Source organism: Carassius carassius, chromosome 48 (assembly GCF_963082965.1).
Source record: "Carassius carassius chromosome 48, fCarCar2.1, whole genome shotgun sequence".
NCBI classification, from domain to species: domain Eukaryota; kingdom Metazoa; phylum Chordata; class Actinopteri; order Cypriniformes; family Cyprinidae; genus Carassius; species Carassius carassius.
The window spans coordinates 10636571-10663710 of record NC_081802.1 but is presented as its reverse complement, the minus strand read 5'-3'; the positions used below and the strand labels follow the sequence as shown (position 1 = coordinate 10663710).

The following is a 27140-nucleotide window of genomic DNA, read 5'->3' as shown; positions in this document are numbered from 1 at the left end:
TACATTTATTCTGAAATGACTGCATTTCCGTGTCAATCCATGTTCATTTTTACTGCGAACAGTGCGCTGTCACTTTAATTCAGTGCGTGCAGCACAGCAAAAATAGACTCGGTACGTTAACGGTCGCTGCACTGCTGCAGATGCACCGCTCCTGCAGCATTAAAGGCACACTTTGTGGATAAATTACATGTTAAGTTTAATGTACAGTTCAAATAATTGTTCTGTTAATATATTCACTGCTGCCATTAAAAGAAACAAATGAACACAATACTGTTATCTTCTCTTTGTAAACTACAAAATCGTGAGTTGGTAATGTCAGGCATATGTGTAGTGTGTTCAGCTTATATGTATGTGCGCAGGTTTGTAGTTTTTCTTTCGAAAGTGACCTCACCATCTATTGGCCTGGCATACATAATGCAGTTTTAAATTTATTTTTATAAAAAGTTTTGCAGTGTTTTGATGCAGTTTTCGTCTGAATGCGCAACTTTTAAAAAGTGCAAAGGAAAAATATATCACTGTCGTGTAAACATACCCTTAATCTACAAAAATGATTGTTTGTGTGTGTAAATTTAGATGATACAAGTTAAAAAAAAAAATTCTGCATACTGCACAGCTCCTTTTATATGGTTTTGTGCTGGTCATCATATCACTTATGTGCCATAATATAAAAATAAGGTTTTGGTTGGGGTCAATGTCCTTATCCGAGCATCTTTAAATTAGTGCCGGCGCTCCGCCTAGATCCGTGTTGTGTGATCCACTGGTGGCTCCGACTGTGAGTGTTGGTCCAGAGCCAGCCTCTGTCCCAAGGTTAGCTCTGTGGAACATTCTGGGCTCGTGTCCCAGTGAATAGTGACATGTCAGCAGTCCATTCATACGAACAGGCTGAGGGTTGCACTCTTTTTAGTGCTGTAAAGTGACCGGCTCGATTTGATGCCTGTATTTCTACCACTTCTATTGAGATCTGATGTAGATCATCATGTTTCTCTTAAATTTTATTTTCTGTGGAACAAGGAACTACTGTCCTGAACAGATTTTTCAGTAGTTCAGATATTTTCAACCTTTCCTCTTGCTTCAAATTTTGTATGATAATAATCAATCATTAAAGAATATAATTTAAAAAATCATAAATGTCATAAAGGTAATTTATAATTTGTGTAGTACAATACTAGCTAATTTTTTACAGCTACAGATTAAGAAAATAAAAAAGAACAAACTATTCACTCTTTGTAAACTTTGTTTTACGTGAGTGGCGTATGCTCTAATATGATCAGTCAGTTATACCGTCATCACCCAGGTGTTGATGGCGTGCGTGCGCTGGTGACCTGAACATTGCTGTCTGTTTAAACTGAACTCATTAAGCTTTGCCAGTTTATACCATAAAGAGCCAAAAGTTGCGAATGGGAACCCGTGCATGCAGTGAGAAGATTTGTGCGTGTGCATCCAAAGCACCAAACACATGTCTCCGAGAGTGCACAAATGTTGAGTCTTGTGCTTGAATGGACAAATTCATACAAATGATAAAATGTTATTTTTGGTAGTGCCATCAACTGAAGTACACTCACGTTGGGTCCAGGCCATCGAATCGTCCTTATTGTTGAGCCCTGAAGTAAAAAATCATTCAGCCTTCACAACCAGAACTAATTATCCTCGGTTGCAGTTCATATCGAAATTGATGTATTTAAACTGAACCTAAATTAATGTATTATAAACTTGTACAACTGAGCTTCATGTATATTAATTATACATTAATCTAATGTTTTCTGTGTTTCAGCATTACCTGCTTTGACTCATGTTACCCAAGTCATGTTGATTTGTGAATGTTCTCGCTGAGACAAAAGGGTGAAAATCTTAGGCTAAATTGTATAAATGCGGTTATTATACATTTAAATGTTCATGATCCGATTTAAGATAACCTTTTTAGCTGATGTGAGCCTGAAAAATACAGTTTAGTTAGACATTACAAAATATATTACAGTATAAAAGTAGAATTTATGACTATAATATTTTTAAGGTAAAAGTTGTGATTTGCTGTTTCAAAATGTGTTTTTAGGAGCTTCAGGTTTGCTGTGCTTGTTTGTAGTGCTGCACAACTAAGCAAATCAATTTAATAAAAATAAGTTCATAAACACTTGCTGGAAACCATTACTGATCTGTTTAGAATATAATAATTTAATATGAAAATTTGTGACTTGTATATCAACACAACTATAAATAATAATGGGTGTTATTGAAATATGAAATATTACTGTTGTAATAAGACTTAAAAAAAAAAAAAAATTATACTAATTCACGTTGTCATTTCCTTAATTGCCAACATTAAACCTTCAAGCTTTTATTTTGGTGGAAAACTGCAAGGGTAAAACTTTGCTTCTCATTAAAAGTCTAGTGAAATGTTTTGCATTTCATTTTCAAAAGTGATTTAAGCCTGCAGAATTGGAGTTTGTATGGAGCAGCATGTAATGCCACCTGTGAAACTATACTTCTTCAGTATAGTGACGTGTTTCCAACTGAAACCGAATATTGAATACTAGACGGGGTTTTATTTTACCTTCTCTCCATCTCTCGCCCGCAGGAAAATAACAGTTGAAGGGGCGTGGCTAAGGATACTCTGCCCAAGCTGTCTAACTGACATCAGAATTCCATTCTTTAAATATGCATAGTAGCGATGATAGTCTTAGCAAACCCAACTAAACATGAAAATCTGTTTGGCGGCCTGATCTTGACATCTTAAAAATCTTAACTTTCATTCCAAAACACCTTCAGTCCTCCCTGCTGGTACAGTCTTCCGCTTTTCTTTAGTTACCCATTATCTGAGGAAGGAAGCACGACACGTTTTGTTTTTTTTCAGTCTGAGTCATTCAGCCAGACGTTTTTCAGCTTATCTGACTCATTAAATTGCACCAAAGCAGCTTGTTTGAGATTGAGCTGTTTGATTGCTCTGCTACATTGAATCAGCCATTTCCATCCCGACATTAATATAATAAGTGGCAACGTAGTTCACTCCCGTTCTTAATTATTCCAGAGCACTATATAAATGTCATGGACAACTAGTGCCACGGGTCTTATTTGTTGTCTTTTGAGTGCCTGCTGAAGCTGCTCTTGCCTGATCTAAAGCTCTTTATATTGGGAAACCGACCACATGGCTCAAGTGGGGAATTACTTGCAAAGCATCCTCTTATTGCACTATTACAAATACGTCCTGTATTGGACATCTGAAATACCAGACGTGGTTTCAGGGATTTATTATGCAGCACTTCGTAGAGGTTTCTGCTGCTTTTCTGGTGTTGATCAAAGAGTCTGCATGTGTTTATTGGTGTTTTATCCTAGAGCTGAAACAACTTTTTGATTTAATCGATGAAAATCGATTATTAAAATAGTTGTCAACTTATTTAGTCATCGATTAGTTGCTAAAAAACTTTTATTTGCCGTAAGCGGCTCATTTTGTGCATATTTTAAATCTGCGGTGACCAAAGTGTGGCAGTAATGAGCCACCGCAGGTTTTATTCAGCCAGTACAGCAGGAGAAGTAGCCAATAGCTGGCCTTGTTTTATGTCACGTGCTTCTCGAACTGCGTCTGCAGCATTCAGCGAGATGGAGACAGACAGCAGTGGAGTAAGCTTGAGAAAGAAAAAGAAAAAAGCGGAAGATAAAACTAATCGAACGAAGTCATCCAAAGTTGACTGCAGTTTTACTTTGAGCCTTCAAAAAAGAAGAGTAACCTGTAAACTCTGCACTACTGAACTGTTTAACTGTTTAAGACTTTTAAAAAGCTAATAGTAGGGGTGTAACGGTACGTGTATTCATACCAGACCGTTTCGGTACAGGGCTTTCGGTACGGTGCACGTGTGTACCGAATGACCGAATGCAATATTTTGTGCGTGGAACATCGGTACATTTTTGTGTTTCCACACGAACATATTAAGTGGCAGAAGTCTCCGCGTTCAGCGCAAATCCCGCCCTGCAGCTGATTCTAAAGTTTTCAAAAGGCATCACGCGAGTGTGAACATCACTACAACTAGGAAAAAAATGATTGTAATTGAAACGCAGCTCCCGTCTGCATTTAAACAGACCTTTGCTCTTAATTCCGATCGGGCCAACCCAATAACAATATCTGAGCAGGTCTAAAAACTGAAACCGTTGTTGCTGCACTTTACACTTTGGAAAAGTTATATATATACTTTTTAATATGAGCAGGCCTACAAGCTGGGATTGGTAATGCTGCACTGTAATCATAGTTATTTATTTATATTTTTCATTATTATTTATTATGTGATATTGGTTTGAGACGGAGTATTTTATTTAGTGGAGAACTTTGCAGCAGCATTTTATTTCTTATTCATTTTTTTTATCATATATATATATATATATATATTAAAGTGTTTAAAAGAAGACAAACATTGTTAAAGTTTAAAGTAATAAACAACCTGCAGTTTAATGTTTGAATTTCTTTCCCTTACTGTACCGAAAAATGAACCGAACCGGGACTTCGGTTCCGGAACCGGGACCGTGATTTTTGTGTACCGTTACACCCCTAGCTAATAGCATTGCTTTTTAACAGTTAACATTTAAAAATTTACAAACATGTTCTGTGATCAGTTTGTCGTCTACCAGTTCATAATTGTCTTGCAGCCTAATTATGACTTAATGAGAGAGGTAAATGTTTAAATGTATTTGAAATGCCTTTTTCCCCCTAAGTATTCACTGCTCTTTTTCACACAGCAGGTTTTTTGTGTATAATTTTTTTTTTCTTTTTTTTTGGACAACCTTCTGATGGATTTTACTTTTAAAATGTGAGTTCCATTCAGGTTTTATGCCACTGGCACTTTATTCGAAGGATTGTTTACAATTTCACAGCATAAGCTATAAAGCTGTTTCCCAGTTGTGTGTTTACAGGAAAAAATAATAAAATGCAATGTACTACAAATTTATTCTGTTTTATTCTTATTCTTCGTGAAAATATTTTATGAAAGATTCCTTAAGCTTTTTCAGGATGTTAAACTACTTTAGGAGCTCTTAGGACTGCCATGGTGAAAACATTATTTGAAATCTCCTTGTGAAATTTGCTAGAGTATGGGTCAGTGTTTTGATTGCAGAAGAGTTTGACAAAGGATTACTAACAAACAATCAAACTCCAGGTATATTTTTGATGAGGATATGACAATGCAAAATGGTTAAAATCTCTAAAAAGTCTATGTTGAATGATAAAGACCCTTTGTTAATAGTTTAATTGGAAAAAATGGGCAAAACGAAAATGTAAGTGCATAAAGATTAATCGATTAATCGTTAAAATAATCGACAGATTAATCGATTATCAAAATAATCGTTAGTTGCAGCCCTATTTTATCCCTTCTTGGAGTATCTGAGAGAGTCTTGTAAATTTAAAACTGCTTTGACCTAATGCAAATGCCAATGCTTGTTAACTTGAAATGCATAAAACAAATCCGCTTACAATTCCTAGTTTCATTTCAGCTTGATGTCTTTAGCTGCTGTTTTTAACTTCTAAAGTAGGATAATATGAAAATGTGTATGTTTAATATACATTTTTATTTATAGCAAAATATAAAATTAATCCAGTAATGTAATGCAGTTACAAAAATATTTGATTAAGTGCAATTTAAATCCTTTAAGAAAATGAGTTTGTCTGTACAGTAATTAATCAGGATATATATACATACATACGTTCGTTCGGTCGGTCGGTCAGTCAGTCAAAAGACCCGGTACTTCGGTACTAAAAAAAATTTAAATGTGACGGTAGCAGGTTTCTTTAAGTACCGGTAGTACCGAGGTCCCGTTCAAACCCGGTTCAGCGCTATGATTTCCACAAAGCAGAAAACAAGGACGGAATCTCAAAATCCAGTCATGAAAATGAAACTTACATTTTAATATGGACAGTCATGGAATTTGTCAAAGTTAGCATAAATTAATCAAATCAAATCTCCATATGGACCAGTATCTGTAAATGTTAAGCTGCAAAAGTTGTTTGAAATATGAATCCGTGTTCTGCGCGTCTCTGTGTGAATTAATGAATGGCAGAGACGTGCGGGTTTGTTTACTACATAGACTGAAGCGCATGACGCTTGCATTAATTTCAGCATCTGAGCTTCAGAGTTCTCTCTCCATCAAGCGATCTGAACTTTTCAGTTCATCTCAATGGACGCACAGCGCACCTGTATTTGATGCTCTGTTAACTCTTTGTGAGGACGCACGACTCACCGTCGCTTTACTGATAGCGCTGTTTCTCACACATGCAAAGAGAGAGAGAGCGAGAGTCTTATCACGCTGAATCGACACGCTATATGTAAACTATTCTTTGTTGTCTTCTCCTGTCAAAATAATGGAGTTCATTTAGAATTATTCATATTCATTTTCGAACAAGCAGAAGACATACCGGTTTCTCCGGTAGTGGGCGGAGCTAATGCGCAAATGACAATTTCATTGGCTGGCGCTGATCTATTTCAGCAAATCATTTTGACCGAACGCAGACAACGTGATTTAATATTCATGAACCCAGCAGCTCATCAATTCATAGTGTATTGAATATACATTAGTATGATAGATGAATTAGTAGCAGTATTATCTTTTAATAATAATTAATGATCTATTACTATTTTTTTTTTTTACAGAAACCCTCAATGACCAAAAATATCTTAAGCATCACCACCAGTCTTAAGTTGTTAAAATGACAAATATGCATTAATTAGGCCTAAAAGTTAATTTTTACATATAGGCATTGTGCTAGAAATATTACTATTATTTAGTTAAATGTATGTGATACTGCTACTACTGTTGAAAAAATGTATAAAACTTTATTTTTTAAAGAAATAAATCACACTTTTTGTTCCATGTTTTAATTTTAATAGCAAATCCCCTTCATTTACCAAAAATAAAATGTTTAAATTTCATAAGTTAAGACAAATTACATTTGGGTGAAACTTGTTTACTGTTTTTCATAATTATATAACTTGTAGAAAAACTTTAAACACAATTGTAAATAAGTACAACCCGAATTCCGGAAAAGTTGGGACGTTTTTTAAATTTTAATAAAATGAAAACTAAAAGACTTTCAAATCACATGAGCCAATATTTTATTCACAATAGAACATAGATAACATAGCAAATGTTTAAACTGAGAAAGTTTACAATTTTATGCACAAAATGAGCTCATTTCAATTTTGATTTCTGCTACAGGTCTCAAAATAGTTGGGACGGGGCATGTTTACCATGGTGTAGCATCTCCTTTTCTTTTCAAAACAGTTTGAAGACGTCTGGGCATTGAGGCTATGAGTTGCTGGAGTTTTGCTGTTGGAATTTGGTCCCATTCTTGCCTTATATAGATTTCCAGCTGCTGAAGAGTTTGTGGTCGTCTTTGACGTATTTTTCGTTTAATGATGCGCCAAATGTTCTCTATAGGTGAAAGATCTGGACTGCAGGCAGGCCAGGTTAGCACCCGGACTCTTCTACGACGAAGCCATGCTGTTGTTATAGCTGCAGTATGTGGTTTTGCATTGTCCTGCTGAAATAAACAAGGCCTTCCCTGAAATAGACGTTGTTTGGAGGGAAGCATATGTTGCTCTAAAACCTTTATATACCTTTCAGCATTCACAGAGCCTTCCAAAACATGCAAGCTGCCCATACCGTATGCACTTATGCACCCCCATACCATCAGAGATGCTGGCTTTTGAACTGAACGCTGATAACATGCTGGAAGGTCTCCCTCCTCTTTAGCCCGGAGGACACGGCGTCCGTGATTTCCAACAAGAATGTCAAATTTGGACTCGTCTGACCATAAAACACTATTCCACTTTGAAATAGTCCATTTTAAATGAGCCTTGGCCCACAGGACACGACGGCGCTTCTGGACCATGTTCACATATGGCTTCCTTTTTGCATGATAGAGCTTTAGTTGGCAATTTAGTATCAATTAACTTAATTAATCACTAGATGTTCTCCCAGCTGAATCTTTTCAAAACCGCTTGCTTTTTTAGCCATTTGTTGCCCCCGTGCCAACTTTTTTGAGACCTATAGCAGGCATTAAATTTTAAATGAGCTAATTAAGTGGATAAAAGTGTAAAATTTCTCAGTTTAAACATTTGCTACGTTATCTATGTTCTATTGTGAATAAAATATTGGCTCATGTGATTTGAAATTCCTTTAGTTTTCATTTTATTAAAATTTAAAAAAACGTCCCAACTTTTCCGGAATTTCGGGTTGTATAAAGAATGGCATTGGTTTTATTTTTAGTGCTAAAAAGTTTTTTTTTTTTAAATTAGCATATTTTTGTGTTTTGCTTTGGTACCGAAATTGGTTCCGAGAACCATGGATTTTCACTGGTATCGGTACCGAATACTGAAATTTTGGTACCGTGACAACACTAATATACACACACTGTAATTTTAATTGCATTAATAGTTCATATACAGTATTTTAATTGCATTATAAATTGTGTAACATTTTTACACTACTTATTGAATTGTGCTGTAATTGTTATATATTAAATATTTTATAGTTACATTGTAATTACAATATGTAATGTACAATATTCACTGACATAAACATTAATATTTTTATTACACAAGTATATTGTTACATAAGAATTTGAGGTGTGTATATATGTATTAATGTATGCGTGTATATTTTTATATATATATATATATATATATATATATATATATATATATACACAAATTTTTACGTTACTTGTATATGTTCATAATTTAAATTATATACCCAAAGAAAATTCAATGCGCTTTCGTTTTGAATTTCATTTCCGATTTGATTATTTTGTCTTGTTTCTTTTTGCAGGGCCTGATTGCTAAACCACTAATAGGATTCACAGGAAACCAAGGGGTGAGTATGCAATTTTACTTGAAACTTTGTTTTGTGGCCATGAACCACTTAAAACATTGATTGTCATGTTCCATCATGGAGCCACAGACTTTGAGTGAACCTGGGACTCTCCCCAGTTCTTGTGAAGTATCCTGGTTGTGTAGGTAATGCGAAAGCACTGAGACTCATGTTGACTTCCTGCTACACAGTCATCCATCGCAGTAACCACAATATCCTCTGCTCACAGTTGCAAAATCACCATTGAAGCAAAGAATATGGATGTCCATGGTGTTTTATTTCCACTTGGTCTCTTTCTTGGACAAGACAGGAAGTGTCTAAAAAGTGTCTGTAGCTCTGAACACATGCCCCACACCGACATTAGCCGTTTACTCCTCTGTTGATATGAGAACCCACATGTTTTCTTGTACATCTAGTTTCACCTTAGTGAACAGCCCAATAAATGTTCAAGTTTCTGTTATCTTCATCTCACGTTGAAGAATGTGGTTTGTCTGCCTAGGAGCCATTTAAACTTCTCCCGAAGATCATGATTTAAATGCAACAAAAGCGCAATAATATGCAAGTGCTATATCAGTATATTATTATAGTGTTATATTTCAATTTCACAAAGAAATGTGCAGCATTTTGTCCAAGTAATAATAAAAGGACCCATTTAAATGCATTTGTCTTCAATCTCATTTTGTTAAAAAAAAATAAAAACTAATAAATCGAATCGTAACTTGAGTGAATCGTAACATCCCTAGTACTCCGTATCGGCTGCAAAAATCCTGAACGGAGCATCCCTGATCCACTTATCTGTATGGGCGAGAATGTGAAGCCTGTGAATTAAAGATCTCTCTTCAGATCTCAGTTTGTTCCAGTGGACTGAGGCTGTAGTTTTGGCCTCTGTAATCCACTCTACGCTAAAAGTTACTTTAGCTGACTGTTAATCGTATTGTAATTCGCACTTTGAAGTGCGTCATGTTTTTTGACCTGTGACGCAAGCTCTTCCTTCGAGAGCATTTCCTCTCGACTGTGGATTTTTTTTTTTTTTTTTTTTTTTTTCTGTCACAGCGCAGACATCTAAAAACTGAAGTTAGGAGTTGTCTCATGGTTTCTGAATGAAGAAATTATGAATTGCACTTTAAACGACTTATTAAACTGCAGTGTTTCAGCCAAGGCATAATAAAACATGACAGAATAAAAGGAGTGACTGCTAACATAAATCAACAGCTTTTATTCTAACAGCGCTGAGTGATTGTAAGTGGGATATCTTACAGAGCCACCGTCTTTGATTGTTGAATCTCTCATGTAGGAGTGTGAAAAGTTGTGTGTGAGCCAGTAAAGTGAAGCGTTGAGCTGAGGGAGCCCTCGGGCTGGCGGTGTGAGCCTCAGACACTGCTTGTTATTTATAGTCGGCCACCTGCAGACCACACACATGTGTGAGCAACCTTGGGTAAATGGAGCCAGAGCTCGGCGTACGTCAGTGGCATTTGTGCGTATGCGAGAGAGATGGCACGTCGTGTCCCTCTGCTGGGATCCTCCAGTGCTTAAACACTGCCTCAGTCATGGCCACTCACTCCTGCTGCGGCTTTGTCTCTAATGCCAGTTCACCGAAACCGAAAATGAATTAACATAATAAAACATTTAACTAATGGAACCTTATTAGAAAGTGTTACATATTTAATATCAAAATTTTTATTCACTTCAGTTACAGAATCAGATATGTTTTTTTTGTTTATTTTTTGGACTAATTATCCAAATAATGTATAGTCCTGCAAAGCTATTGTTATCGAAGCATGTGAGCGGAGCGTCACTGAAGGTAGCATCATTTTACCAGCGTTGCCCAGTACATCTGTACTGGTCTACACCATGTTACAGCACAGTAGCACTACTCCAGACAGGAACAAGTATACTGCATAGCAAACAAAAGTTCGACTTAAAGTGGCGCTGGGCAGACCGATCAGTGAATGGGTACAGTGATGTCATACACTATCAGTCTGCGCAGCGCCACTTTAAGTTGAAGCTTTTGTTCTGGGTGTTTGGAGTGTTCCATCACGATATTCATCATTAAACTCAACCAATCAGGTTGTGAGTGTATCACTGTGCCTTTAGGTTCACGGTCAAAAATGCCAGTGTGAACGCTAAGCGGACCAGGACCAAATGTATCGTTTTGTGTGAACGAATCTTAAGGCAGACAGAGTTGCCACTCGCACAAAACGAGCATCAGGAAATTGCTGTAAATTATTGCCCATGATTTTCAGCTTTGCATGTGTGCATGACAGCTGCTGCTGCTGTTGCTTAGTTGATGCCTATAATTTGGCTCACGACACAGAGCCTGAGGCGTGTTTGTTCGCTGCATTCTCAGGTGTTTTTCTAAAACACAGGTGGCTGCAGTAACCGGAGGTTGGTCCGTATTGGTTGCACATTAAGGCGATTTTAGAATGCCCCCGAGCGCCACAAACGTCAATTGTCTTGAAAGTGGTAAAGTGCAACTCTAAAAGATTATGCATTTGCAGTTTAGTCACTGTAGAAATGAAGTGAAACATCTGAAGTGCCATCTACCATGTTGGAAAAGCTGTTTCTTTGGGAGATTTCTTGTACATTGTATTTGGATAAAGAGCTTAAGATCCACAGGAATCACTTTATTTTAATTTATTTTCTAATTTATTTCAATCATTTTATGCGTTGAATTTATATATTTTTTTATATTTTGAAGGGGTTTTGAATATTTGGTTTCTTTAAATGTAGTTCATTTTTATATTTTAGTTCTTACTTTTATTGTTATTTTAATTTATTTATTTATTTATTTTTTCATTCATATGTTGATTTTATTAAGATTGTATGTATATTGTATAATTTAGTATTTTTATTTATTGGTGTATTTTATATATTTTAATTTATTTTATTGTATATATATATATATATATATATATACATATACATACATACATATACACTTATATACTTATATACATCTACATGTGTGTGTGTATGTATGTGTATATATATATATATATATATATATATATATATATATATATAAATAACTGTGCAATGCATTTTTACTAACCATCTGCTTTAAACAGGCAATCCTCTCTTGTCTGTCTCAATGCTTATATTGGCTGTTCTTCTGTTCCGTGTCAGCAGAAAATCTCAATACCGCAGTCAGAGAATCCAAATGAGCTGCGAAGGTTTACGTTCTACCTGTCCCATGTGGGAAAGGACAATCCCCAGGGCAGCTTCGACTGCATTCAGCAGTATATTACAAGGTAAGAAGGGAAAAAAACCACATGATTTATTCAGACAAATTCGTGACTGTTTCAAGGTAGTGTAACTATTTTTGATGTACAAGTATATTTGTATTTGGAAAGGAAATGTTGATCTGATGTTTGAACGTTAAAAAACTGTCTGTGATTGCATCCATGGCATCATTACCGGCGCCATCTGTTCGTTTCTCTATTCCCCACTACTGTTCAGCTCTGTACTAACACCAGAAAAGAGAGAATAAATTGAATTTGGCCAATTGCTCAACCAAATGAGGAAGAAACAAGGAATCCGAAAGCAGACGTGCTGTTAATGTCTCCAAATGTTCACAATGAGACCGAAGGGTCAGCAGAAGTTCAGGTGTAACATGTCATTGCAAATTCTGAGATTCTCTTCAACTCTCATGAAAGGACTATTACAATATTTTATATAATGCCACAATCTTTATTCAACATCATAAAAAAAAATGCAATTACTGCACTCTTTCTTTTGAATTGGCCTTTTGTTCTAGATCTGTCTTAATGTTTCACTGGCTTTCTCATGTAATTAGTCCATCTTTTCACTGTCTTCAGCCTGTTGGACCTCATAATTTGCTAATTTGTCATTTAGCTGACGCTTACGCCTAATGAAAGTACATTTATTACAGGGACAGTGTGGGGTTAAGAGCTCGCATTGGAGATCATTGTATGATGATAAAGACGTTGATCTTACAGCTATGTCTTTAAAAACCTCTTTAGATTAGATGACTCCTCAGTATTGTGAGAGGCCCATTTAGTTTGGTTTATCAGGTCGACTAGTGAGTTTTTTATTCATTTTTAATTAGAATTTACTGGATTTTTTATAAATTGTATCTTTTTATATAAGATTATACGTGGATATGTATGCTTCTGTTCAGAAGTTTGGGTTGGAAACTATATTTATTTTTAAACTTTCTAATTCTCATTAATGCTGCAATTTTTTAAAAATCTTAAATGTATAAAAACTGTAGTATTGTGAAATATTGTTACACATGAAAATAACCATTTTCAGAGTTGAATATAATTTAAAATGTAACTTATTCCTGTGATTCAAAGCTGATTTTTTGCAGTCATTACTCCAGTCACATGATCCTTCAGACCTCATTCTAATATGATGATTTTGTGTGTGTGTGTGTGTGTGTTCTTCTACTTTCTCTTATTTACTTTTATTTCTTCTTAATAATGTTGAAAACAGTTGTACCGCATAATATTTGTGTGGAAACCATGATTATTATTTTTTTTTAATTATTATTCTTACTAACCTCCAAATTTTTGATAGTGTAAACTTCTAAGATTCAGAAGTATAACTTTTGAAAACATACGGTTAATTTCCTTTATTGTATCTCTAACTTTTTAAATTACAGTTTTTATGCACATTTCATATTTTGAATTAGAATTTAAAGTAAAAAAAATAAACAAAACAGAAAATCTAGTTCAACTCATTAATTGACCTTACAAACTAAATATGCTGTTTAATAATTAATCTATAATAAATAAATAACAATAATAATAATAATAATAATCGGGTTCACACTCACTTATAAACCTAATCAATATTTTTTGGATTTTCTTTATTATACAAAAGCACAAATGCATCATCAGGATCATAATATATAACTGGTGAGAAGGTGGCGTAGTTGTTGGCATTAGGAGTGTCTGACAGCTTTGGTCTCTGTCCAGTGAAGGGAGCATACAGCTGGATTGCCTGGGAGGGATCCAAGACAAAATCACTGTATGCGCCACGGACGACTCCTACCAGAAAGCCAGGCAAAGCATGGCTCAGGCCGAGGAGGAAACCCGCAGCCGTGGAGCCATCGTCATCAAGCCTGGCGGGAGATATGTGGGTAGGTTTGATGCATCTCCAGCTGCCACATTTGAACATATGGGACTGTTCCTTGAACGGAAGAACCTCATTTTGGCCATCAGCTGGTCAAAATCTGATGGGTTTACACACTGTGTATAGACCGACCGGTGAGACTGCTGAAAATATTAGACGGAGAACTTAACTTTCATTACCAAACACTAGCGTTCACCAAAGGTGTTTAATGACCAAAATCAATCCGCTAAATACATTCCCACTGATCCGCAGTGCTAAGTCACGACACAGGCTGTGCAAAAAATGTGGTCCAATTAAAAATTTATATTTTATAAATTATAGATTTTATTCAAATGTATTTTATGAGTAATTGTATTAAATTTTGATTATAAAATACTTATACATTTTTTTTATAAAAATTGTATAAGTAATCATTTAATTTCTAATTGATAAATTATATAATTTATATATTTGAAATATTTGTATATATTTTTTAAATGGTTTAAAACCAATGATCTAGGCCCAAATCCAAATTAATTACCTTTTTTCAAACATTTGACTTATGTAAGAATAATGAAACCTTTAATGCAATTAATTGTATGCACATTGAGTTATTAGCAAATTTGTCTAACTTCACAATATTAATAACTGATAAAGACGCTCTTGACTTGTAGTGTTTGCGTAGGGAATATTTATTAATTGTATTTTGTATCTGTAAGATAAATTCCATGAAGGCAAGAAGTTTAAATTACTTTACTTAAAAAAAAGAAGTTTAAAAAGAGCCACTGTTCTTTTAACATATTTACAAATATTTTTTTTTTTTTTTTTTCTCTATTGGCTGTTCAGGTAAGCGTGTACAAATCCGGAAGCCGATAACTGGTGTGTCAGATGCGACACGACGGCTCACACGGCCGGTCATCATCTCCAGCAGTCAGAAGAAGAGCCCGCCACGGCCGCTGAGGGAACGGCTGGTGCATTTACTGGCCCTAAAACCCTACCGCAAACCCGAACTACTGGTGCGGCTCACGAAGGACGGCCTGTCTCCTCAGGACAAGGAGACGCTGGACAGCCTCCTGCAACAGGTTCATAACTAGTGCTGATAATACTGCAAATATACCCCAAATATACTAATGTAACCAAAAACCTCTTTCAGAGTTATGGTTTTGGTCTATGACTCATTTAGTGTTTTGACTCAAATCATGTTTTTGAACTTTACTTAGACATTATGGCTCAACCTAGACACATTTGTCATTACATAGACAAACAAGCTTAGCCCTGCGTAAAGCCAGTGCATATAACACAGGCTGTCAGCACACAATTGTAGTGTTTGATTTTCTGCTCTGGTGTTGAAATTCTTATTTTAAGAAAGCCAAAGACTTAAGCCTCTTGTTTTATTTTGTTTTTTTCCTGGTGGGGTGTAGGTGGCTAACTTGAATAGTAAGGACAACACCTTCACATTGAAGGATTGTTTGTTTAAGGAAGTTCAGAAGGACTGGCCTGGTTTTACTGAGGTGGACCAGCAGATTCTGAAGAGAATTCTTGTACGGTAAGCTTCACATTTACAGTGCACTTTTTATTTATTTTATTTATTTTTTAATGTATTTAATAGTGTGTTTTTTTTATAAGAATTATAAATATATACATTTAGTATTTTTTTATTTTATGATTTTATTTCATTTTGATTCCTACTCCTGGTGTATTTCACACTTGTATTAATTTGATTAAAGGGGTCATATGATGTTGCTAAAAAGAACATTATTTAAATACCGGAACAGATAGCTTCATAAAACGCATTATTTTCCACATGCTGTACATAAAATTATGTACATGCCTCGCCTCGCCTTCTGAAATGCATCAATATTTTAAAAAGGTCTGAAAAGCGAGGTGTGCTCTGATTGGCTAGCTATCCAGTGCATTGTGATTGGCTGAATAGCTCAAGCGTATAATGGAAATGTTATACCCCTTACCATAATGTTAGGCCGTGTAAGTAATCACACGTGAGTCCTTTATAATAATGCGTGTGTGAGTGCTTGATACATTGTATTTATGCACCGCACATATTCCGTATATTCACATTGTTTCCACACAGGCATTTGTTGTATCCAGCGTGGACATAATTACGGATTATAATGGCTTATACTGTCTTTTTACACATTGCATTGCATCGCAGCGCATAAATATAAAACCATGTCTGCATTTGTGATCAGAGAAACAACAAGCTCTACTCTACACTGCTGTAAACTCACATTTGAATCTTCAGTGGGAAATCCTTTAAATATGCAAACGTACTTACAGACTGTAAGTCAGAACAGCCGACATTTGTTGTCTAGTCTGAATATTTGGGTTGAACTGTTCTGGAACAGTGTTGTAAATACAACTTAACTACTGATTTCTAGTCGTGGCCTCTTTTGGAAGACTAATCAAAGTATTTGCTTCTGCAACAAAACACAGTGTCTCCACAACATGGCGTCAAAGGTGGCAGCAACTATAAAGTTACGCAGCCTTTCTTTGCGTGTACATTTGGGGGATGTTATGCAAATCTTCCCATATTGTGACATAGATGTGGGGGCGTTTTAGGAGAGGGTGGACGAGTCTGAACTTTTATTAAGAATATCTCTTTGGGTTTGAGACTTTAGTCTGTGCAACTTTAGGGATCTTATCTATTCATGAACAGCTTGTAACACTCCAAAGAGAAAGGAAAACTTGAAATCGCATTATTTGACCCCTTTAAATTTATACCATTTGATGCTGGTATATTACGCACCAGTTGGTCACAATACGTCCAAAAACCTTTATTTGCCAGGTATAGTAGTTGTATAGTTGCATTCACCCTTGATCTCCGATCTCTTCTTTGGCTCTACATGGAGAAGTCTGGGTTTCCATGAACTCTGGCAGCGGAAGACTGGACCCTGGAAGCTAAATTAAGAAAGTCTATGCTGTGTGCTAGACTTGCAACATGGTGTCGTGATATCAGTTCAAAACAAAATGGAAATATTTGGCAGAAACAAACCCAACACTAAGGTGGAACACATTCCACACTCTTGCACTTTTAAACCTGGTGGCAATGATTATCAGCTGACAGGCCTTCTTAAATACGCAACCCCCCCCACCTTCTTTCTCACACCCACCCACTTTTCCCATGTGGTCGCGGACACATGGCTGTCACATAAGAGCCTTGGCTGTGTGCAGTCGGGAGGTTAGTGATGCAACCTTATTCCAGCACATGCTGATCCGTGTGTGGGTGGCATGGTCCAAGGTCCGGCCGTGCATGGGCACACAACGTTCGATAGAGACCATAGCGACTCATGCCTCCTACTCTCAGGCATAGTCTCCTGTCCGTGTACCCTTGATGGAGGTGGGGCCTGCTATAGGGATACAATGGCCCATGTCATACTGCCCCCTGTTGACATACAAACCTCAAGCAGCATTACAAACTTGATGGCATTAAATGTATTCAAGTTGATAGTTTTGCTAAAAAGGAAAGTTCAGACTTAATTTGCTCACACACAGGTTGTTCTAAACCTGTATAATTTGCTTTCTTCTGCTGAACACAAAAGATAACATTTTGAAGAATGTTGGTAACTAACTAAACAGTTGACCGTACCATTTGACTTCCATACTAGTATTTTGTTCTTTTTCTTTTTTTCTTCTTCATATTATAGAAAGCAACCGTTTGGTTACCAACATTCTTCAGAATTGTTTATACAAAAAAAAATAGATTTGGAATGACTTGAAGGTGAGTAAATGATAACGGAACTATTTTTAGCTGAACTATCCCTTTTAAGTGCACTGAATGCATTTACCATATTTGACTTTATGGAAAAAAACACTGCCTGAAGTGATTAGAGTGCCCATCGTCTAACATGTGGTGGTGTTTCACTTAATGGCGACAAACTACACAAAATTTGTACCACTTGACAAATTTGTATTTGTGCGACATATTTTGGTGTGTATGTATTGTTTTAAGTGGTATATCGATTTCCAAACCACTTAATCTAGTTTGGTCTTCATGAATACTAGTCAGAATAGTCAAAAATGCTGCTGAGAGGTTATGGACAATATTTGTTACCAACATCTCTTTATTAGCAATCAAATGTCTCAGAAAGGTGTCCTTGGCAAGTTCAGATGGGACTAGTGAATCTGTTAGAATTTCCTTACTGAAGTGAATAGGATTGAAATATATTCTACACTTGCAAACCAATTAATGGCCCTACATTTGCAGCATTTTTCTGGATTCAGGTTTTTTTGGGGGGTCTCACTAAAGCGGTTCCTTGGCTACTTTTGGAACTGACGATTCTCCATCTTTCGTTCTCCACAGAAAACTGTGTAAGCCTCAGAGCAGTGGCCCTGTGCCTGGGGAGAGTCCGGTCAGCCCGCACAAAGAGCCAACCAGCAGCTCGCCCTCTCAGGTCAGCCTTTTGCTCCTTCTTAGACCCATCAAAGATGGTTTGATGGATCTGCTTGGATAATGGGGAAATATTCAAGGGTTAATCCTTTCCTGCTCCCACACTTTATAATATTTTCATCAAAAATCCTCCTCTGACTTTTCTTTTTGGCAGACGTGATGAAACCCTCCCTCACATACTAACACAAGCATTGTTTTGCCAACAAATCAAGTCATTATAGTGCACACGATTCATTAGTGCATGCTAATCTGAACTTTTACATAATCTTTGACCAAAATATAATGATACTTGTTAAAATTCTCTTTATCTGCCTCTAAAATGCTGTAATTAACTAACATTTTATTGTGGTTTAATATTTGAATGTTTAAACATCCCAATTTTATGAACCATCATTGATTGTATCTAACAGAAACGACCTGCAGCAGAGTTCATCGATCCCCTGGCCAATAAAAAACCCAGAATATCACTTCTAGCCAGTAAGTCTGCAGGGCTCGTCAATGGCAAACTGAGCTCATCCAATGGGAAGGACTCATCTAGTTCTCAATCAGCAGAGACGTCATCGAGCTCCCACTTCCCTCCGCTGGAGATCCCCCGACCCTTCGACCCCCTTTCGGACGTCAGCAACGACTCCAACGGCCGAGACTGTGAAAGTCAGGAGGCAGCGGTGGCAGAGAGACTGAGTCAGCCCCCTTTATTCGCCCCTCACTCCACAACGCAAGAGGAAGGCCTGGGCACAACATCCCTGGCCCACAGCAGCCTGGACGGGTCTCAGACCCAGAGCGCTCAACCCTCCCTACATGGCAAGTCAAAGAAGAAGTCCAAAAAACACAAGGACAAAGACAAGTCCAAGGAGAAAGACAGGGACCGAGAACGTGACTTGAAGAAGGAGAGGAGAGTTGAAGACCGTGGTTTGGATGAGAAGAAATTGTGTGACGTCACAACGAGTGATAGGAGCCCAGGTGCGAATTGGTTTCTCTGAAACATTTGTGATGTCAAGGGTTATGAGGTCAGAAACTACCTCAGTAGTGAACGGATTAACTTTTTTGACCCACTTGAATCTAGTTTATCGTCTCTATTAGATCCATGAAGGAAAAGTGTTTTTACATTTCATTTGTTGTTTAGTTAACAGCTAAAAAACTAGTCATTATGTAAACAATCAACTTGGTCGATAATTTAGGTTTTATTAAATGAAGTTCTACGACCGACACATTTGGTTCGTGAAGTCATTAGATTCGTAATCATTCAGACAACCCACTTGTTGAATAGTCCAACAACCAGCCTAGTCATTGGTGAGGATGGTTACTCAAATAGCAGTTCAGACAGCCCACCCCACCAATTAGTTGTCCAAAACCAACACCATTAGTGGGTTGTCTGAACAATTATTCAGCTAACTAACAAGTTGACTCATCCTTCTCAATGACTAGATTAGTTGTTGGACTAATACTTGAATAGTTGTTTATACAGCCCACCACAACAACTACCAATTTAGCAGTCCGACAGCTGGACTAGACTGGTAGTAAGGTCAGTAAGTTGAATAGTCGTTCAGACAGCCAACCTATTGAGTTAGTGGGGTTGAATAGTTGAATAGGTATTTGGACAAGCCTCCAACTATTTGACTAGTAGTCCAACAGCTGACACGCTTGGTTTGTGAGATCATTTGGCTGAATAGTCATTTAGACAGCCAAGCATTTGGACTTCCCTCCAACTAATTGACTAGTTGTCCAACTGTTGACCGACTCTACTTTAGACACTCCCCACCAGTCAATTATTACTTCAGCAACTGACCTGGTCAGCCAGTGTGGTCACTTAATTCAAACAACCCACCAACTAGTCAATTTTGAACTAGTATCTTTTGAAAATGTGAAGTTTTGGAAACACCCATTCAGCTTATGTTTCTAGCAGGTGTATATCTCTCTGGACTGACGTCATGGCACACTATCGTTGTCCCTCAGTCTGCAGGATAAAAGTCTGTTCTTGAATTCACCTTATGTTTCTTTTCAGGTCTGAATGGAACGTGCCACAGCTCGAGTATTCCTGCGTCTTCGTCAGAGATGGCAGACTATTTATTGTAAGCACCTCTTTGTAGATTATACGTTGCCAAGTCTTCTGCTCTTACCTTTTGCGTCAGATTTATAAAAAAATAAGTGTTCTATAACTGAAAGAGACTTTTTTTTTTTTTTTGCTTTGTTTCCTCAACAGAAAATACACAGTGATAAGCTCACAAGAGCAACGGCAGAGTTACAAAAACGACTTCAATGCAGAGTACAGCGAGTACCGGGGCCTCCACGCACGGATAGAGAGCATCACCCGACAGTTCACTATACTCGACTCCGAGCTCAAACAACTCCAGCAAGGAACAGATAAGTATAAGGTATCTTTGCTCACACCGAAAATACTGTACATCCATTCACACATTTGGTTAAAACTTCCTAATTTCTTTATTAATATGCTGTCGGTGACTGCCTGGTCCCAGTAGTTGTGTCTTCCTCCGGAAAATGAGAAATTAAAGAGTGTAGTTGACTCATCCAGGGTCCTAGCCTTGTTTTCTTGTTTTGATAAATTGGAAAATGTTACTATGATAGAGGTAAGAGAAGAAAAACAACCTAGTCTTGGAGCGTAATGAAATAAACCACATAATCAACCAACTGATTAGAGGCAATAAAGTTAAATAACTGGAGCGGAATGTCATCAATTATTGCTTCTACACGCAGTCATAATCAGGCTCAATAATGAGGATGGCTCACTGGCATGGAGCCAGTGGGAGAGTTTGGGATCAGCTGACAGAACTGCCACTTATATTATAGCTGTAAAACTGTGTTGCCAGATCTGGCTAGAAAAAATAAGGAACATACCATATAAGAGGGAGAAACATTGGAGGAAATGTATGCCGTGTGCATAAATATTGTTCAGTGGGAGCTATGGAGATCTTGGAAAAAATTCTGGCTTAACTGAACCAGCAGAAATCAAAATTATTTTCATTTTCTATTCTATAATTTGAGGAGTTAAAAATATCAGACTACTCTGCATGTCTTAGATCTCCTTACACATTTAAAATTACTGTGTTCGAGCAGGAACTGCATTGTAGTGATCTGTTTGTTCTTTTCACAGACAATCCACAATCAGATACTTGGAGAGTATCGCAAAATCAAAAAGGTAAGCTGATAGTCTCTTACACTTTTTTGCTACTTGATATCCAAAATGCTTTAAGTTCAGAATATTGATTGCAATTTTTTTTTTCTCCCAGACTAATCCAAACTATAGCCAAGAGAAGAACCGCTGTGAATACCTACACAACAAACTGGCACATATAAAAAAACTGATAGCAGAATATGATCACCAGCAACTGCAAAACTGGCACTAATAACAAGATTGTTTTCTGCTTAATCTTTCTGTCTCTATTGAGAGAGAGAGAGAGAGACAATCTCTGGATTTTTTGTTTTGTTTTTTTGGCTTGCTCTAAAAACAAGTTGCTCTAATGTAAAATGCCATGAAACAAGCACGGTCAAGTGCTCTAGTAAGGATAAGGCATACCCATGATTTTAATTTTTTTTTATGGAACTAGGGACATAGGTGTACTCAGCCATGCTCGCCTGTGTAGCCTAATGCATTATGGGATTGGTTGCCAGCTAAACTGTTCTTTGGAGATCTTTCTGCACAGGGATAACCAACACGCATTCCCAGAATGAGTTTAAGGTTTAGAAAAAGTTTAATGTATTTTCCTTTTTTCTGTATTTACTAAAATGGAAGGTCGCAATGCTAAACTATATTTTCTTTTCTTTTCTATTTATTTTCATCTTCCATAGAGATCATCAGTCCGGTTATGATTTCACACTCCTCCGATTGAGTGCTAAAGCTCTCGTCCCGTCCCTTTTGGTCTGTCTTTCTTTAATCAGTCAGTATTTAATGCAAAATCTGTCTTGGATTTCAAGAGATCCCTGTTGCAGTACACCCCCCCCCCCCGTTTTATTTTTTTTTCATAGAGTGATGTAGTGTCTGAAATGGCACTATTTGGCTCCTTATTTTGTGCAATGCGCTAGACCACGTACAATGGCCATGAATCGGATGCCCATAGAAAGGAGATAACCGTCTGTTTAGAGGCTTTGACAGCATCAGTATTAATACGGTAGAGCTCCATACAGATGAACTTGCCATTCCAGAGGTGAGGGAGCACTTCGGCGTTGGCACATTTGTACAATATTTCATGCTTTTAACTTAAAAATATTACTTTATTACAACCTAAATCATGAATCAGGTGTGGTTGTACAAAAACGTGACAAATCTTGTAAAATTGTGCCTCATATAAGCCGTTAGTCGTTCCTCAGGTATCTACAGTAATCCAGTATTGCTTGTTATGAGTGAGACGGTAACATTTGTGGCCAAACCTTTGTGGTATTCCAGAAAAGTGATTGTATCCCTTTAACGCAGCCTTGAGGTATTTCCAAGGGGCTGGTTGGTGAAGACGATGCAACAAAAATGGTAGAAACGCCACCTTGGCTCACTGTCTGAACCCTTTAGCAATTCAATGCTTGCTTGAATACTGAGTATTTGTAAGGGTTTGGCCATTTCTGACAGTATTTTCATTAGGAGATGACTGTTGAATTCCATTAAGCATTCATCTCCTTGTGGAGGATCCTTTACAAACCTCTGACGTGCTCCTCACGTTAACTTGGCATCTGCCTTCATTGGACGCTCAACTACGAGTTGCTCATCTGTCAGGTCCTGTTGAAGCATCAGTTGTACTTCTGATATCTGAACTATGTTTAAATATTAAAATTCAGCACTTTGCTCAACCTCTTGCTGTCACTCTTACCTGGGTTCTGTTGCAAGGAGACACTTGCCTTGTCTGTCGGTGTATGCATGCTTTCTGACTGTTGAAAACACAAAAAGGCCAGTGTTTACAGTGGCTTTACACTGCTGTTTAATGCTCAGAAGCTAAATATTTATCAAATTGCCCTGAATTTACCTGGCTAGAATTGGTTCAGTGTTGCAATTTTAGGAGCGCAATTACAAGAATTAAAATAAAGTGAATTTGATTCGTGAATCAACTGAGAATAATACATTTACCAGGTAAACCACAGACCTTTAGCTCGAAGGTAATTTTTTTAATTTTTTTATTTGTTTTCAAGACACGATTTGCTTTATGGTCTTTTGCGTCTCCTGAAGAAAGAGTCTGAAAATGATGCACAAATCCAACGACGCATAAAAATGACGTTTGTTTAGATTTGAAACCGTTATGATACTTTGAAAAATGAGACAGCTCTGGGGGAAATGTGCCAAATGACCTGTTGCATAGGTTTGCATCAAATGAAATATGTTGCTGTTTTAGCAAAGAAAAATAAAAGGAGTGGAAGGAGCTTTGGGAGGAAGGCTTGAGATGTCAGTGCTAAAACCCAAAGCGTGCTTTTTGAAGAAACAAGGGACTGGGACTGAAATTGATCTTGGTATTTCAATAAAACTCTTGGAAAACTTGTTTTATTCCAATGTTTTGTGTGTTTTAATGATGTTTCTCTACCTCATGCTCTTTTGGATGTTAACGAATGCATCACCAAATTTATACTGCAAAGGTGGCACAGAAGCACTGCTGAAGGGGTATTTTGGTGTCATTGCACAAACGGTTTAATCCTGCTCAAAGGCGGTATAAATGCATTTACATAGCAATTACACCTTGATACACTAGTGAGATGCTAGGGGCTGAGGTGGGTTCGAGCAGGCATAATTTAGCCTTGCTTTAATGCTTCATTGCATCTTTACACTGAGTTTTAAACTGGCATAGTGTAGCTGTGTGAAGATGCCTCTGTTCAATCAATTGCCAAATTTACACTGAAAAGGTGGCATGAAAATGCTGCTGCAGTATGTGTATTCACCCAGATTGTTTAATGCTGCTTAGAGGTGGCATATGTGCATTTACGCAGAAATTACAGCTGTATACTTTGATACTAGGGGTTGAGGTGGCTTTAATGTGGCATTGTGTCTCTACACTCAATTTTGGGCAGCCCTAACTTGGCAGTGTAAAGATGCCTCAGTTCAATCAATAGCCGCTAGATGGCTGCACAGGTTTTGTTATTAATCAAGATGTCATAGTTCCCTTATTTATTACCTGTGGGACCGTTTATCTGGAAAAATAGGACTTACCCGAGTGGGTTTTTGTGCCTTATCTGGTACTCGAAACACTCACGTTTTATAAACGCATCCTTAAAAAAAATCCTAAACTCGCATTTGGATGTAAACTGGAAGGTAAATGTCGTGTGAAATCCTCAGCCGGAATCGCAGCACTTAGTTTGGCTTGACGCCGCTACGTTGGCCTCAATTTTAGGGGCGCTCGAGGAGAGTCAGCGAGTTCAGTCTGGCACCGCGCCAGCCTCTCGTTACTGCTTCGTTTGCGTCTCTCCCTGTCCTTGTTCAACCCGTTACGACACACCGAGCCCCCTGACAGCTGGAAGACGCCCTCAAGATTTAAGGCTGTCCTTCCTGTCTGCCCAGGCCTTACTGTCCGCATTCACGTTTCCCTCAAGATTGTGGGAATGTTTTAATATAGCTCTGCGTCTATGGTTTGCTATTCATATACATGCTGTTTGTCTTTGGATGAGTGCAGAACAACAACTTTAGTTGGAGGGTTATTCTGGTATTCACCTTTTTTATTTTATTTATTTATTTATTTGGAAGTAATGCAGTATCTCGATATCTCAAGGTGTCTATTTGTTGGAATGATATTTAATGGAATTAAATATTCAATACGCCTGGATTCATGTTGATTAAGCCACAATCTGAATCCGAAATGTGAATTTAATAACAGTAATAACAAAAACCGGTCAGTCTATTTAGAAATCAAATCTCTCAAACTCTTCTAGAATGTTTTCACTGTTAAGTAGTTTTGGGAAGTTTGATTAATTTTAGCGAATAATTAATTGTTTGATTTTATCAAGACAATAAATCAAATCATTTGAGAAGTATTTCACAATATATTGTTATTTTAGTATTATATAGTACTACTGAGGCATTTATTAATATTTTTAATTGAGCTTAAATTTTATATTTGTAGTTTTTTTTTTCTTAAAAATATCTATTTTATATATATATATATATATATATATAATCCTGTCATGTTTCTTTAGACATCAGCAACAAGGAAATTGACATTTCAGTAGTGGCAAAAAAAAAAGTTTAGAAAGAAACTGCTGCTTATGTATGATCAGTGCTTTTTCAACATATCTTACCCTTAATCACACGCCACAACTTCACAGATTCAGATGTGTTCCTGGAATATGAGGTTTTAGTGTGTAAATACAAACTATATTAAGGTTCTAATTCACTTTGTTTCTACAAGGTGGGACAAAATAAATGGCAAACCATTATTAATAGAAAACCAGTAATATTTGCCAATATGCTTATATTGGAAAATTAGCGTGAAATAATATTAACAGATTATTTCACTCAACAAAATATGGTTACTACAACTATGGTAATTGTTTTAACCACAAATATCATCAAAATTAAATCATTTAGATTCCAGTACTTAGATGATAATACATGATGTACAATAAATAATTGCTTTGGAAACCTATTAACTTCCAAGTTATAAAGCGAAACTCCTTGGCTCACTCGTCACATGATTTTTCCACTTTTACAAAACCAACTATGTAACATTGGTTGCAGTGTTGGGTAAGCAACTCTTTAAAAAAAAAAAAAAAAAAAAAAAAAACTTTTAATGAATTACTAGCTACTAATTACATCTTCAAAAGTGCAATTAGATTACTGTACTATTAGTCTGTCTACAAAAAAGTATTGCATTCCTAATTAGCCTATACTTTCTAAATCCTATATCAACCTCGACCAGGGGCCTGTACCATGATGGTAGCTGAACAAATTCAGAGTTACAGGATTAGTTTTGGGTTGACAAAACCAAACCACCCCAATCCGGCTTTGTTGGTACCATGATGCTGTTCATCAACTTTCTTTGTCAACTCAGGCTTTGATCATGAGTTTGTGGAGCGCGTGCACACGAATGTGTGACATCACTGAGGAACAGCCAATCACAAGCCTTGCAATGCAAAGAAAGTTTGATTTACTTCTCCCGAGAGACCCAGCGAGATTCAAAACTAAAGGTTGAAGGTTTTGCTAAAGGTTAAGAGATTGAAAAGTATGACAAATTTAAACGTCATATGAAAAATGGAGGACGAATAAAATAAATAATCTTGCTCTATCAGTGCAGTGACGAGTGAAACTTGTTAACTTAGTTTATACATTTGAAAATATATAGTGATAGAGACTCGAACATGTAAGGTCAGATTTGTTATTTTTTAAATAGTGCAATCTTTTGATACTACAGCTTATTTATATTACATGATCTGTATACATTAATATTTAAAATAAATGATTTATAATAACAACTGTTAAACTAAAATTGCTTGTGTGTAAAAGATAATAATGATGTAAAAGATAATAATAATAATATGAATCACAGTAATTATATAAATCATAAAATGACACCGTAATTATCAATAAAGCCAGACTTCTTCTAATTATAAATTCTTTTTCTTTTTTTATTTAGCATTAGTGACCTTTAATTTGGAGCAAGATAAACTGGAGTGACTTTGTGCCAGACATGTGTCACTTTTCTCACATCTGATTGGTCCAATTTTAGTTTAAGATCTCTAACCCAGAACATAACCTGCCCTGGAGCAGGTTAGCCATGGAGTGTAAGTTACTATGGCAATGAATGCCGCTAAAAGCCAAGCCACTTACATGGTACCGAAAACCCAGGATTGGTGCAAACTAACCTGAAACTTACCCGGCTAGCCAGCTAATCTAGCT

General features: G+C 36.8%; 1 protein-coding gene across 1 annotated transcript in view; it reads left to right on the top strand.

Moving 5' to 3' along the window:
* Positions 1 to 21952, top strand: part of LOC132131087 (RNA polymerase II elongation factor ELL-like) — a 30386-nt gene extending 8434 nt beyond the window's left edge. The window contains exons 2-12 of the mRNA XM_059543018.1: positions 8803 to 8847; positions 11974 to 12095; positions 13788 to 13951; positions 14770 to 15005; positions 15345 to 15469; positions 18242 to 18332; positions 18739 to 19288; positions 20331 to 20397; positions 20529 to 20700; positions 21438 to 21482; positions 21574 to 21952. Coding sequence (XP_059399001.1) covers positions 8803 to 8847; positions 11974 to 12095; positions 13788 to 13951; positions 14770 to 15005; positions 15345 to 15469; positions 18242 to 18332; positions 18739 to 19288; positions 20331 to 20397; positions 20529 to 20700; positions 21438 to 21482; positions 21574 to 21690 — 1734 coding nt within the window. The 3' untranslated portion in view covers positions 21691 to 21952. The remainder of the gene's footprint in view (positions 1 to 8802; positions 8848 to 11973; positions 12096 to 13787; positions 13952 to 14769; positions 15006 to 15344; positions 15470 to 18241; positions 18333 to 18738; positions 19289 to 20330; positions 20398 to 20528; positions 20701 to 21437; positions 21483 to 21573) is intronic.
* The last annotated feature ends 5188 nt before the right edge of the window (positions 21953 to 27140 follow it).